Source organism: Mobula birostris, chromosome 2, assembly GCF_030028105.1.
Source record: "Mobula birostris isolate sMobBir1 chromosome 2, sMobBir1.hap1, whole genome shotgun sequence".
Taxonomy (NCBI): domain Eukaryota; kingdom Metazoa; phylum Chordata; class Chondrichthyes; order Myliobatiformes; family Myliobatidae; genus Mobula; species Mobula birostris.
This window is the reverse complement of record NC_092371.1, coordinates 227,396,048-227,411,280: the sequence shown is the minus strand read 5'-3', so window position 1 is coordinate 227,411,280 and position 15,233 is coordinate 227,396,048. Positions and strand designations below refer to the sequence as shown.

General features: G+C 44.3%; 1 protein-coding gene across 2 annotated transcripts in view; it reads left to right on the top strand.

Moving 5' to 3' along the window:
• The first annotated feature begins 4,670 nt into the window (after window positions 1-4,670).
• rnf217 (ring finger protein 217) overlaps window positions 4,671-15,233 on the top strand; it is a 122,774-nt gene continuing 112,211 nt past the window's right edge. For both annotated transcript variants that reach the window (XM_072251577.1, XM_072251579.1), the window contains exon 1: window positions 4,671-5,731. In XM_072251577.1, the coding sequence (XP_072107678.1) occupies window positions 4,982-5,731 (750 nt within the window). In that variant the 5' untranslated portion in view covers window positions 4,671-4,981. The remainder of the gene's footprint in view (window positions 5,732-15,233) is intronic.

Sequence of the window (15,233 nt, the reverse complement as noted above, 5' to 3'; positions counted from 1 at the left end):
ATGACGTTCAGGTGCTGACCTTAAATATTTCTGAAATGTTTATATAACATCCTGAGGGAACAATTTGCTCTTCACCTCAAATGAATAATTTGTCACTTAGACACCGCTTTATTTCATGACCATGCCTCCTAGTTTTAACCTTCATGACCCGGGAATAATATATTACCTTATTAAACTGCCCCTCAGAATACATGGCCGTTCCTCATTAGACAATTTCCAACCCTCCACCCCCATTCCACTAATCAGTCTCGTTCATCTCTGCTGCACTATCTTGCAGGAATCTCATCCATCTCTATTGCCTGTGGAACCGAGATCACATCAACTTCTGTCATCAACTTCCAGAACGAGTTGACACTTGTGTGTGTGCACACTCAGGGTCTGGCCCTTCAATGAAGTGTACAGGAAGATGGGCCCCAAACTGGATATTCAGAAATCAAGTGACCTTCACCATTTCCTCAGCAATCAGCCAATCCCTTGGCCAAAGTGAATTATTTTCCATACCTCAATACACCTCCCGGTAAATGCAGGCATAAGTGATTGTAATGTACCATGAACATTTGGAAGAAATGACCAAATCCAACACTAAGCTATCCATTGAGTGGCAGTGAACAGAGACCTGAGGAACTTGCAGTAGGCATCGCAGAAGACAGTGGAGTACTTATAAATCAATGCCAAAGTTTCTCCTAGTCTGACATCACCAGTACCGTGTCTCTGATCACATTCAACCCATTCTTGTGAGCAAGCCACATTGTCCATATGCCTGATAGGACTCCCAAAGCCTCACTTTACGCCAAGCTCTATCACAACACTACATTTCTATTCAGGAGACACAGAAAACATTTCAAGGATGGTCTTCCAAACCTTCTTGAGAAAATCTTACTGGCTCTGGGAAATTCCTGGTCCACATCTGATCAAACTAACAGAGAAGCACCTGGATTGCACCTCGTATTTTGCGCCATTCAATAAGAGATAATACGGAGGCCATCTGCAAGGAGGAGCAGAAAAATCCCAACAAACCTACCCTCAGGTTTTGCCATTGTGGTAGAGTCTGTAGATACCACATCAGTCACCCCTGAACCTGGGCAATGGAGCTGAAGCAAGAGATCTTTGTCCCCATGTAACTTCTCAAAAAAGAAATCTCAAAGGCAAGTGAATATCTCCTTTAAAAGGTACAAGAATCATATTTCTTATTCGCACCCTTACTCACTTAGAGTCCATCTTTTGTAATTTCTCATTGAACTTGCATTGCAAGTTTTAAAATAATGCCTTTCTTGTAACTTCTAAAAATGTAGCCCCTTTGGCTGCAATTGTATCACTTACACAAAAGTGTGAAAAGCCCCAAAACTCACCTGCGAGGCAAGATCATCAATATCATATTATATCCTATCCCACTAAGATAAATGGAGATTTTGTGTTGTATCTTGCTGCCTTGTTGCACAGTAAAGGCCCTGGAGCTATTTCTTCACTAAGTCTTGGTAATAATGTTCACCTCTTGGAAATGCTGAAACAATACCTGTTATGCTGATGAGTCAAGTTAATTCAGTATTAATTCCACCCTGACTCAACTGGTATTGCTGTCAGATTCCTTCTTATTCAGCCTTTTATCTCTTCCACCAATCACCTTCCAACTTCTCAATTCATCCCCACCTAGTTTCACCTGTCACCTTATATCCTTCCCCCGCCCGATCTTTTCCAGTCCTGACGAAGGGTCGCCGTCTGAAATGGCAACTGTTCATTCCTCTCCATAGATACTGCCTGACCTGCTGAGTTCCTCCAGCATTTCACATGTCTTGATCTGGATTTCCAGTATCTCTTGTGTTTATAATACTCAACAGGAGCCGTGAATGTGATGGGTCTGATTCCCTTTTGTGCTGCTCAAGGACCATTTAACAAGCTTGTGCTAAAAAGTTGTTAAAATCCCACCTCCCTCCAGTTTCTCAGTCACCTCGCAACCTTGTCTTAGGATAGGACTCTAACCTGGTTACCCCGCAAATAAAAATTCATATTGAATTATGAGAGTCCAGGGCCAGGGACTAGGGGGCTCGTGGAGGCCAGTGTGTGAGGGAGGGGGAGTGTAAGAGTAAGAAAGGATCTTCTTTTGCTGTTGTTGTCTTGTTTTGTTCTGTTTTTGTTGGTGCTTGTGTTGGTCTGCTGAACATTATGGGCATGCTATGTTTTTTAAAGAAATACAACTGGTATGGTGGGCATGTGGCCAAGTGGTTAAGGCATTGGACTAGCAATCTGAAGGTCATGAGTTCGAGCCCCAGCCGAGGGAACGTGTTGTGGTCCTTGAGCAAGGCACTGCGACGACACTGGTGCCAAGTTGTATGTGTCCTAATGCCCTTCCCTTGGACAACACTGGTGTCCTGGAGAGGGGAGACTTGCATGGGCAACTGCTGGTCTTCCATACAACCCTGCCCAGGCCTGCGCCCTGGAGAGTGAAGACTTTCCAGTCGCAGATTCGTGGTCTCACAAAACTAACGGATGCCTTTACTTACAACACAGTAGTAGGCCCTTCTAGGCCAATGAGTATGTACCACCTGATTACACTCATGTGACCAATTAACCCGCGAACCCTGATGTCTCTGAGTGTGGGAGAAAACCCATGAGGTCATGGGGAGAAGGTACGAGGTCACGGGCAGCAGTGGAATTAAACCTAGGTTTCTGGTGCTGTAATCGTACAGTATTACATTAACCGCTATGCTACTGTACTGCCCTGGAGTGGAGCACAGGAGTGTGTGGTGACACTTGTGCGCTGCCCCCAGCACATCCCAAGGTTCTGTTGATTGTTAACAATGCCACATTTCACTGTATGTTTTGATGTACATGTGATAAATGAATCCTAGAGTCATAAAAAAGTACAGCACAGAAACAGGCCCTTTGGCCCATCTAGCCTGTGCCGAACCATTTAAACAGCCTCGTCCCATCAACCTGCGGCGGGACCACAGCTCTCCATATCCCTACTGTCCATGTGCCCCTCCAAACTACTCTTAAACATCGAAATCGAGCTTGAATCAGAATCTGAAACTTAAACCAAATATTGTCGGATGTTCAGCGAGCAATGAACCAATCATGGAATGAACTGTGAGCGAAACAGCAATCAGTCTGAGAGCTTTAGAGGCGTGTAGAAACCAGATGGTCTGATCAAAAGTTAGGGCATGGACGTTAGTCCATCTGCATGAAAACATATAGTAGTACTAGGCAGCCGTCGATCCCAGGGGATCATGGGTTTGCGCCTCTGGTGGACTGTGTCCTCTCCAGGGCGCAAGCCTGGATGAGAAGATTTGAAGAACCGGCTGTTGCCCAGGCAGTGGGTTCCCCCTCTCCGCGTCACCGATGTAGTCGAAGGGAAGGGCAAGTGCCAATACAGCTTGGCACCAGTGTCGTCGCAGAGGTTGCCAGCGTGAAGTTGTAAACAACATCAATCTGCCATAAGGACCCCGGCTCCATATCTCTTCCTCAGGGTTTACTCCCAAAGCCTTTCCCATGGGGGGTATGGCCGCAAGGCAGCGGAGGTTTAAAATCAGAGTTTTCCTTCTCCTAGCCGGGTTGCTGTCCAAGGCTGACCAGCCCCACCTGCCTGCAGCAACTAGTTTTGAGGTGACAGTGGTCCACCTTTGCCCCTTCTCTTGTCAGCAGAAACAGTACTGCCGGGCCTAGTAGCTAAGCCACACGTGAAGGACAAGAGTTGGACTTGGTTGTCAGAGGCTGTTAGAGTTGCACACTATTTGGAGCACTTTATAGGTAGTGGGAGCTTATCCCCACGACCACCCCAGCTATGACAACCTTAGGAACCAAGAGAGAACAGACACAAAAAGCCGGACAAACTCAGCAGATCAGGCAGCATCTACGGAAGAAAGTGAACATTTCAAATATGTATAGACAAAGTGCCGAAGTTTTCCAGTATGATAATTTAGGTAAGTACCCAGCAGTCACGACAATACTTTTCTATGATTCTATGACAATATACAACTGTCAGGGACACAGAAACCAAGAGTCTAATTCACTGTTTAAGCCAGGGGTTTCCAACTTGGGGTCCACAGACCCCTTGTTTATTAGTATCGGTCCGTGCATAAAAAGGGTTGAAAACTCCTGGTTTAAGGCATCAGGATCACTGAAACTAGTTACTCTGAGTGCCCAGGGCACGTACGGCAAACGAGGCAGTACTCACATCGATTCAAGCTCTATCCAAGATGACATATAAAGTAACTCTTACACTTCCTTATTATGGATGGTTTGAGTGATAAGGAGCATTTAATATTGACACTGTGTTTTTTCCCTGCTGTGCAATTGCTCCGTCCCTTCCTCTCGGGCTCTGCTATCAGTTCCCACATTGCTACAATGACCATTGTTTCGACCTTGGCACTTTTTTTTCGCGACAAGGAAGCACTGCAGAATTTCGATTGCACTTTTGAATTTTAGCTTGCAATTCTGATTTTGCTTGTCAAATTATTATTTGTTTGGAGAATTGTTAGTTCCATTGTCCTATTTACTTGCAAAATACTTGCTCAATTCTATCCATAAAACTTTTTGATCGGTACTACAATCACTGCTATTCGGTGTATTATATGAATTTCCCGATATCTTTCTATAATTAATTCTACTGATATTTACGGTAAATTCAACGTGCCCATTTATCACGGTAATTACAGTAAACCCCGAACAGTTGAATCGACCCGACTTTGTTGTGAAAGTATGAATGTCGGAAACAGCCTGCACGATAATTTCTGGGAAGGTCCGGGTTCGTGAAATCGTTCCAAATCTGCCTTTTGTAAATCGGAGTGAAGTGCGTTCCGAGAATGAATGCCTCGGGAAAAGGAAAGACGACATTCCCGAAATCTTGCTTTTGAAAGGTTTGACTTGCAATCCCTCCTCCCGGGGAAAACATGAACGAGTGAATGTTATCAGTGGCGATCGCGAAAAAAGGGGGGAGTGGGACCCGGAAGCAGATGCGGGACTAAGCTTGTTTTGAGCCGTGCCTATGGGATTGGAGTCAGGAATGGAAGATGAATGTGTTAGAGATGGGGGAGACCTGCTTACGTCCAGCGAGGATGAGGACACGGCCGAGGTCGGCCGGGCCACGGACCGCCCGCCCCATGGAGTGGAAAGCCCTGATGCCGTTGCAGCCGGCCAGCGGCATGAGGAGGAGCACTCCGCCCGGTTCGGGACCTGCCCTCCACCCGCTGACCAGTGCAACAATGAGGAGTGCCCCGCCGGGCTCGAGTCTCGCCCGCCGTCCGCTGGGCAACACCACCGCCGGCGTTCCTCCGGGTCCTGCCCGGCGCCCGGAGATCTCCAGGACAATGAGACCGGACCTCCGCCGGCCGCCCAGCAAACACGCCCGCAGCCGGGCTCGGAGCTTTCGCAGCACGTCTACTGCACTGTCTATTGCGTGGAGAATGAGAACAGCAAGAACTCGGAGCTGGGAGGCGAAGGTGAACAGAGTAATTACCCTCCTGACTCGGGCCGATCCACACCGACCTCCCTCAGCCGCCGGACGGACCGGGACACTGCACATTCCCCGACACCAGAAGGACCTTCCATTTCAGAACCCTTTAACATCTCCCGGCAGATCGACATTAATTCGCTGGGAAACCTTTACGTTGGGGAGTATAAACAGTTAGTTATTTTGACCTGTCGAGTTTGTCTGGATGAGAAACCTATCCGACCACTTCCTTGTTGCAAGAAGGCTGTATGCGAAGAGTGTTTGAAGAGATACCTCAGCAATCAGGTAATTCTCATCCGTCATACTTAATAGGAATAGGAACTACAGGCGTTCACTTTAGAGCAGAGAACCCCGCGGAATCTGATACTGAAATCCTGGCTACTAACTGAGGTACTACACCACCAACAGTCCGGTGCCATGGTTGTCTTTTTCCCCCCAACAAACTTGTTTGTTAACACAACTAAAACTTCATCCTTTGGCTTTCGGATGCACTTGTGACTGCTAACATATCTTAATTCCCCCAAGCACTATCAAGGAAGATTATGGCACACGCGGTCCTTCAACCCAACCTAAACCCACCCTTCCAACATTTGGTTGACAACCCAGTAGCTCAAGTCCAGGCATTCCTTGCCGGGTCTTCCCGCCTTGACCGCCCCGCCAGGCAGCGAGTTTCAGACTGCTGCCTGCCACTTTGAATGGAATCACCGCCAATCCTACAAATAACTTAAAATTCAGGTTTAGATTAGTTTAGTGTCATACCAGGACGCAATGAAATACATCAATATATAGAGCAGCCAGTCCAAAACAACATAAAATCTCTGTGAATAGCAACGAGACCTGGGTGTCATTATACACTAGTCATTGAAAGTGGGCATGCAGGAACGGCAGGCGGTGAAAAAGGCGAATGGTATGCTGGCATTTATAGCGAGAGGATTCGAGTACAGGAGCAGGGAGGTACTACTGCAGTTGTACAAGGCCTTGGTGAGACCACACCTGGAGTATTGTGTGCAGTGTTGGTCCCCTAATCTGAGGAAAGACATCCTTGCCATAGAGGGAGTACAAAGAAGGTTCACCAGATTGATTCCTGGGATGGCAGGACTTTCATATGAAGAAAGACTGGATGAACTGGGCTTGTACTCATTGGAATTTAGAAGATTGAGGGGGGATCTGATTGAAACGTATAAGATCCTAAAGGGATTGGACAGGCTAGATGCAGGAAGATTGTTCCCGATGTTGGGGAAGTCCAGAACGAGGGGCCACAGTTTGAGGATAGAGGGGAAGCCTTTTAGGACCAAGATTAGGAAAAACTTCTTCACACAGAGAGTGGTGAATCTGTGGAATTCTCTGCCACAGGAAACAGTTGAGGCCAGTTCATTGGCTATATTTAAGAGGGAGTTAGATATGGCCCTTGTGGCTATGGGGGTCATGGGGTATGGAGGGAAGGCTGGGGCGGGGTTCTGAGTTGGATGATCAGCCATGATCATAATAAATGGCGGTGCAGGCTCGAAGGGCCGAATGGCCTACTCCTGCACCTATTTTCTATGTTTCTATGTTCCTATGTTTCTTCTACTCCCCATTCTGGCCTATTACCTCTTCTCACCTGCCTATCACCTCCCCCTGGGTCTCCTTGCTTCCTGCTCATAACAGAGGTTGACCTTCACTAATGCAACACCATTGGGACCTGGGGAGTGCCGGATTAGTGAAACTGCCGAATTACAGAAGGATCACATTAAGCATAATCAGTGCCGGATTATCGAAGGAACTGGATTACAAGTAGTCAGATTAGTGAAGGTCGACTGTACTCCAAGTGAGGCCTCACAAAACCTCAACATAACATCTTTGCTTGGCTAATGAAAGAAAGCCCTTTTCACTGCCTTATCTACCTGTAAATATTAATGGCATTATACTCTAAGGTCTCTCATTTCCTGAACATATCTCAATAATCCCCTTTTGCCTTGTTTCCACATATCTCTAGATCAAAATCAGGTTTAACATCACTGGCATATGTCACGAAATTTGCTATTTTGTGGTAGCAGCACTTTGAAATACACGATGATAGAAGCTGTAAATCATAGTAAGAAGTACATATATATTAAAAAAGTTAAATAAGTAATGGAAAAATAGAAAGAGGAAGTAGTGAGGTGGTGTTCATGGGTTCAATGCCCATTCTGAAATCTGATGGCAGAGGGGAAGAAGCTGTTCCTGAATTGTTGAGTGTGTGCCTTCAGGCTCCTGTACCTCCTCCCTGATGGTAGCAATGGAAAGAGGGCCTATCCTGGGTGATGGCTGCCCTTGGTGATGGGTGCTGCCTTTTTGAGGCATTGCTCCTTGTGAAGATAACCTGCCCACCTATATAAATGTAAATTGCTGCCTCTTTGCCCAGCCTGACCATAATAACTAATGTCAAAAGTTTTCCACTCAGTCCCGCAACTACATGCCATTTAATTACTTTAAAATGTATCAAATACAAATGTTGCTTCCTATGTAAGTCCAAAAGCAAAATACTACAGAGACCAAGAAATTGAAGTAAAAGCAGTAAATTCTGAAGTATTCAGAGAGTAGTGCCTACATTTTTTTGTTCCTACTTCCTATTTTGTTTACGTACATTTGGGAGTGTTGCAAAATCATTTTGGTGCCATTGTAACTATTGAAACCAGCAAATTGTTTTTTGTTTATCAGATTAAGTTGAATTGAGGGAAGTTTGTTCAAAATACATAATTGATTGATGAGGTCAGTCTACAACCAGTAGTGCATTTGGTTTGACAATGGCAGTATAATTGTGGTATTCTCTTTTATATTTCTTACAATGAACTATAGAATTTTACATTGCAGTAATTTAAAAGTATGTATAATATTTTTAAATCAATAGCTTTGTGACTTTGCTTAAATAAATATGTATGTTGATTAACAACGTGAATGATTCTGCAGATGCTGGAAATCCAAAGCAACACACACAAAATGCTGGAGGAACTCAGCAGGTCAGGCAGCATCTATAGTCCTGAAGGCCCAAAACGTCGACTGTTTATACCTCTCCATAGATGCTGCCTGACCTGAGGAATGTTGATTACACTGTTGAATTAATACAGAAATATAAGCACGAGCATTTTTTCCTGGAAAAACTGATTGCTCTAAGATTTAGAAGGAATTTATTTCAGAAGAAAGATAAGGAATTTATTTAAATTATTGGGTGGCGGGTGGAGATCTGTCTCTACCAAAGGAAGCACTCCTTCCCTCAGCGAGCATGCAGGTCACTCTTGGGCAAGGTGTGGTATCTGGTTAGCTCCTGATCAGGGTCATGTGAAGCCATGGGAGAAGGTGGTGGCTGGTCGTATGAGCAGCTGGTGCATATCACGAGCACTGGTTCTGTGACCATTGACCCCGGGCAGACAATCTCTGAAGAGTATCGATCATGGCTGGAGTCACCTGTCTTGTAAAGACATTGCCCAGAAGAAGGCGATGGCAAACTACTTCTGTAGAATTTGCCAAGGACAATCATGGTCATGGGAAGACCACGATCACTCACGTCATATGATATGGCACATGATGATGATGATTTAAATATGTATATATTAAAAAAGGAGGAAAAGATCAAGTTTTCCAACTAACAGCAAGTTAGTTCGAAACACTCGCATTCACAAAGGCAAATCCTAGACCACACATTGTCTGTCAGATACCATATCCGATGCGGACATTGGTGACCATGGTTTTCCATATGGATCTATCCTTTGGTTTTTAGATGACTTCCATTTCCACACATTAATTAAATTCTAATTAAACAAATATGTGAATTACAAACTAAATCAAGAATGAAACTAGGTAACTAGGACAGCACGGTAGTTCAGCGATTAGTACAACGCTATCCCTTGACATTCAGTGGCATCACCATCACTGAATCCCCTACTATCAATATCCTGGGGGTTACCATTGACAGCAGACTGAACTGGTCTAGCCATATAAACACCATGGCAACCAGAGCAGGTCAAAGGTTAAGAACCCTGCGGCATGTAACTCACCTCCTGACTCCCCAAAGCTTGCCCACCATCTACAAGGCTCAGGTCAGGAGTGCAATGGAATACTCACCACTTGTTTGGATGAGTGCAGCTCCATCAACACTCAAGAAGCTTGACACCATCCAGTACAAGGCAGCCCACTTGACTGGTACCCCTTCCACAAGCATCCAATCCCTCCACCATCGACGAACAGATGCAGCAGTGTGTACTATCTACAAGATGTACTGCAACATCACACCATAGTCCCTAAGGCAGTACCTTCCAGACCCACGACCACTACCACCTGGAAGGACGAGAGCAGCAGATACCTGGGAGCACCGCCACATGGAAAATCCCCTCCAGGTCACTCACCATCCTGACTTGGAAACATATCACCGTTCCTTCATTGTCGCTGGGTCAAAATCATGGGATTCCCTCCCTAACAGCACTGTGGGTGTACCTGCACCTCGGGGACTGCAGCCCATCACCACCTACACAAGGGCAACTAGGGATGAGCAATAAGTGCTGCCTTGGTTGGCAACACCCACATCCCATAAATGAAAAAAAAAGAAAAATTACACTCGGCGTCGGAGTTCGAAGTTCAATTCCAGCGCCACCTGTAAAGAGTTTGAACATTCTCCCTTTGACTACTTGAGTTTCCTCTGGGTGCTCTGGTTTCCTTGCAGTCCAAAGATGTTGTAAATTGTCCTGTGATTAGGCTAGGGTTGAATAGGTGAATTGCTGGGTGTTGCGACTCGTTGGGCCGGAAGGGTCTGTTCCTCAAATAAATAAAAATAATCATTCCCAGTGTGTGTCTATTGCGGCTTTGGTCAGTCATGTCATCACAACAAGTGTGTAGTTATAATGTATTAAGATACTGGAAACTAGACACCAGTTTGTGAGTGGGTGATGTAAATTGATAGCTGGGAAAGTAAGTCAATCAGCCTATTCATAATTACAGAAGTTTACATTTGATTTCTGTAGATGTTATCCTTTTTCACAATCCTCATCTTTTAGTGTTCATTTCAATTCATGATTAATTTGACTTCCAGACTAATAGTCTTAAAGGTAAAGGTCAGAAAACATCAGCCTGCATTAAACAAATGTCATTTGCTATGGATCACTGAAGTGATTATCTGATTGCAATCACATAGAAATGTTACAGCACCAAAGAAAGTGATTTGATCCATTAAATCCATTGATGCCAGTTCTATGCAATCACTTCCAATTCCCCTTGTGTTTTGGTGAACCTGCAAGTTTATTTTTTTCCAGATTCTCTATCCTTTTTTTAGATCAATCTAATACTGACCCTCCATTAGCTTCAATTTTATTAACCAGACTTTTGATGTGACAAATTGTTAAATATCTTTAATAAACACGGGTCAACTCCATTTTCTAAACTCCTTTCATCCAAAAAAAAAAGTTAAAATATGACCTAGTACCATTCCTTGCTGAATTAACCCTTAGATCTTGGAAGACAAGATGTATTGTGTTCGACTGCAGGCTGCTGCAACAATCATGGACTCGGGCTTAGACTTTTTTTTGTGTGACTGTATTTTACTGCTATCTTATATGTGCTTTGTGCTGTGTATGACTGTTGGCGCTGTGTTTTGCACCCTGGCCCCAGAGTAACACTTTTTTTTGTGCCTATATTCATAGGTATTCATGCATGGTTGAATGACAATTAAACTTGAATTTGAACTAATTAATTTAAACCTCTTTGTGCATGCCATTTTTCCACAATCTATAGAGAAGATTGGATTACTATGCCAACACTTTGTGCTATCTGCATTCGCACTCTCCCATGGCAAGCAGACTGACAAACCATTCAGATTATGCAATTTATACAGTCGAAACACAGCGAGCCTTTCCAGTATATCAATCAATCCAGTTTTCACCCCACCTTTTGCTCTCCCTTCTCCCCTTAAGATTATATGTTGTCTGTAGCCTCTTACAAAAAAACTACTCGTAGTTCCTCCTCTTGTGCCACATTGGGGCCACCCTCAAGATGGAGGAGCAACACCTTGTGTTCCGTCTGGGTTAGCCTCCAACGTGATGGCATGAATGTCAATTTCTCTTTCCAGTTTAAAAAAAAACCCTCTCCCCTCCCTTCCTCTTCTCCCCATTCTAGCCTCATACAAACCTCTTCTCACCTGCCTATCACATCTCCCTGCTTCCCCTCCTGCTTCCCTTTCACTGTGGTCCACTCTCCTCTCTTATCAGATTCCTTCCTCTCCAGCACTTTACCTTTCCTACCAACCTGGCTTCACCTATCACCCTCTAGCTATCTGTCTTCCACTCCCCCCCCACCCACATTTTTATTCTGGCATCTTCCCCTTCCTTCCCAGTCTTGAGGAAGTGTCTGTGCCTGAAACATCGACTGTTTGTTCATTTCTGTGGATGTTGCCTGACCTGCTGAGTTCCCCCAGCATTTTGTTTATAATGGTTTGCTTAATTTGCCAATCGATTTGTGGCATTGGTTGTACCTTGCAGGAGTAGTGATGTGTCTGATGCATGTTTTTGACCCTGAGAAGTACGTAGGTAGGCAGGGATTGTGGTTTATCTGGGATTGAGGTCATCATTTTAGAGCATCCGTTTCCTTTGCCAATTAAAGTCTGTGCTGCTGCACTTTAGGCTAATGGTGCATTCAAACCTTGTTGCCTGCAATCACTAAGAGGTGGCTCTCGAAGTATGGGAAGTGGTTCACATTTTCCAAGGTCTCTCTGTGCTTACAGATGCGCAGCTATACAAGCATAATGCATATAATACAACTTGATTGCTGAGTCCTGAAATGGATTATGTAAATTGAACGGTTTCCCATTTGTTCTGTAAGAAAGTGGAGGTGAGGTGCAACTTAATCGGGGGTGAAAAGCTAAAAAGAAATGTCAGGGCAGTGAGGCAGTGACATGGTCTTGTTTGAAACCAATCTGCTCTGAGAATGAGTTTGTTATGGACCCATTGGTCTGGTTAAATGACCAAACAGCTGTGTATTTTTGTGTTTTTAGGACCTTTATCCCATCTCTTTCTGGTGCCTCTCCTATTTATCTGCATCCCATTTCCTCTCCTATCAGATTCCTTCTTCTTCAGTCCTTTTCCTTTTCCACCTATCACCTCCCAGATTATTTTCTGTCTTTAGGGCTTCAGTGCTGAGGTTGCCAAGAACTGCAGTATTGAGTCCCTAATTGCAGTCCGTCATTGGTGCTTTGATCACATGGTCACCAACAGACTTCCAAACCAGACATTCACATCTGAGTTCCGTCACCAAGGTAACTATCAGGTAGAGTGAGGAGAGGATTTGCAGAAGTTAATCCTGACTGGCAGTGGTATGGGGATTCTCATGGGAACGCCTGACCCATGACTATGCAAAGCGGTGAAGCAGCTGTTGGGATTGCACAGAAAATCTCGAGTCCCTGCATCGGAAGCACACAGAAGGCAGAAGGAGCACATCACCTCCCAAACTACCTGGTTGCCATCACACCAAGTCCCTTCTGTCTAATTTATGGCAAAACCTCAGTTTCCCATATTGGTGTCATCATTTAACGTGCAATCCACAGAGTCCGAGACATCCTTGTCCTTGGTGAACACCAAAGAGAAAGGAAAGACTAATACAAAGAGCTGATTAAGCCTTGCATAAACATAAGAGATTCTATTTCTTCTCCCTCCTCCTTTTGAACTTTTCCATTCCCAATTCCGGCTCCCCCCTCACCCCTTCTCCTCACCTGCCTATCATCTCTATCTGATACCTCACCTCCTTCACTTTATGCCATGGTTCAATCTCCTTTCCTATCAGATTCCTCCTTCTTCAGCCTTTTCCTTTTCCACCTATCACCTCCCAGCTCCTTAATTCATCAGCCCATCCCCCATCCACCTACCTTCCCCTTAACTTGGCTTCATCGTACACCTTCCAGCTTGTACTTCTTCCCCTCCCCCCACTTTCTTATTTGGTTTCTTCCCCCTTCCCTTCCAGTCCTGATGAAGGGTCTGGGCCCGAAATGTCAACTCTTTATTCCTTTCCACAGGCGCTGGCTGGCTTGCTGAATTCCTCCAGAATTTGATGTGGGTTACTCATTAAGCTTTTCCCTTTGTCCCACCTGGATTCTTATGACCCTGTTATGAGTTATGTGCTAGTAAAAGATTTTCCAATTTCTTTATACACACTGTGGCCATTTTATTAGGAACCTCCTGTACCTAATAAAGTGGCCACTTGAGTGTATGTTAATAGTCTTCTGCAGCCGTAGCATATCCTCTTCAAGGCTCAACATGTTGTTCATTATTAACTCAAATAACCACACCACTTGGAACACCTGGATATTTAAGTTGCAACATTCTCTGGCAACTCTGGACACTCGTGTGTGAATATCTCAGGGTATCAGCAGTTTCTGAGATACTGAAACCACCCCATCTGGCACCAGCAATCATTTCATATTCAGAGTCACTTAGATCACATTTCTTCCCCATTCCCATGTTTGGCCTGAAAGGCAGATGAACCTCATGACCATGTATACGTGCTTTTATGGATTGAGTTGCTGCCACATGATTAGATATTTGCATTAATGAACAGTTGTACCTCATCTAAAGTGGCCACTGAGTATAAGCTGCTAAGACTGGTTGCGGACAAAATGGTGCAAATTTCACTTGACCTGTGGACCTGGAGGTTATGGCACTTTTTAACTACAGCATTTACGTTTCTACAGAGCAGTTCAAAGTACATTTTGTTATCAAAGTATGTATGCAGTACATGAACCCTGAGATTCGTCTTCTCCAAAGACGGCCACAAAACAAAGAAAACCATGGAACCCGTTGGTAGTAAAACATCAACACCCCCCCCACATGCAAAAAAACCAATGCGTAAATGGCAACAAGAACATCAACACCACCCCCACTCACAGAGAAAAAATAAAATTACACGTAACTTAAAAATAGTTTGACTATAAAATTCAAAGTGTTATTTATATATCTGCCTCAAAACCATGATGAACTGATATATACTGCAATTTTCTAAATTTTAGGAAGCATTTGTGTCTCTCTTTTGTGTTTATCCTTTAAATATAATTGCACAAGTAATGTTCTTCATTGGTATCTTGTTATTGCTAAGAAAAACATTACATCTTTCCATTCTGTACCGTATAATTTGTTACAGTGATATGTCAAGTACATAATGTCAGGTAACATACTGACCAGAACACGTTACCAGAGGCAATCTGTCTCACTTCTCATGTCTGTCTGAATGAGCTTGCTTCTTTAAATTTTTAGGGATTGCCTCCACAGTGTTTCGTTTTTAAGTGAGTAACCATTCCTAATATGGGAGTAATTTTCACATTGATAATAACTGCCAAAAAGCAAAGTAAAATTGTTTGCCCTTCAATACAAATCTGAGAGGTTTTCTAATGAGGAATGATTGAACATGCTGGGAAAAATAAGTTTAATTTGACCTAACACAGTGTGTTAGGTCACATTAAGCTTCCATCTGCCAAAAGCAGAAGTTCCCGGTGGCCAAACATTTTAATTCTGATTCCCATTCCCGTTCCAACATGTTGGTCCACAGCTTACTCTTGTTCCAAGATGAGGCCAACCTCAGGGTGGAGGAGCAGCACCTTATATTCCGCCTGGCTAGCCTCCAACCTGATGGCATGAATATCAATTTCTCCTTTTGGTAAAAGTAATTTCCCTCCCGTTCCCCTCTTCCTATGTTCCCCACTCCAGCCTCTTACCTGTTCTCACCTGCTATCACCTCCTCCTTCCCTTTCTCTCATGGTCCACTCTCCACCCCTATCAGATTACGGCTTTTCCAGCCCTAT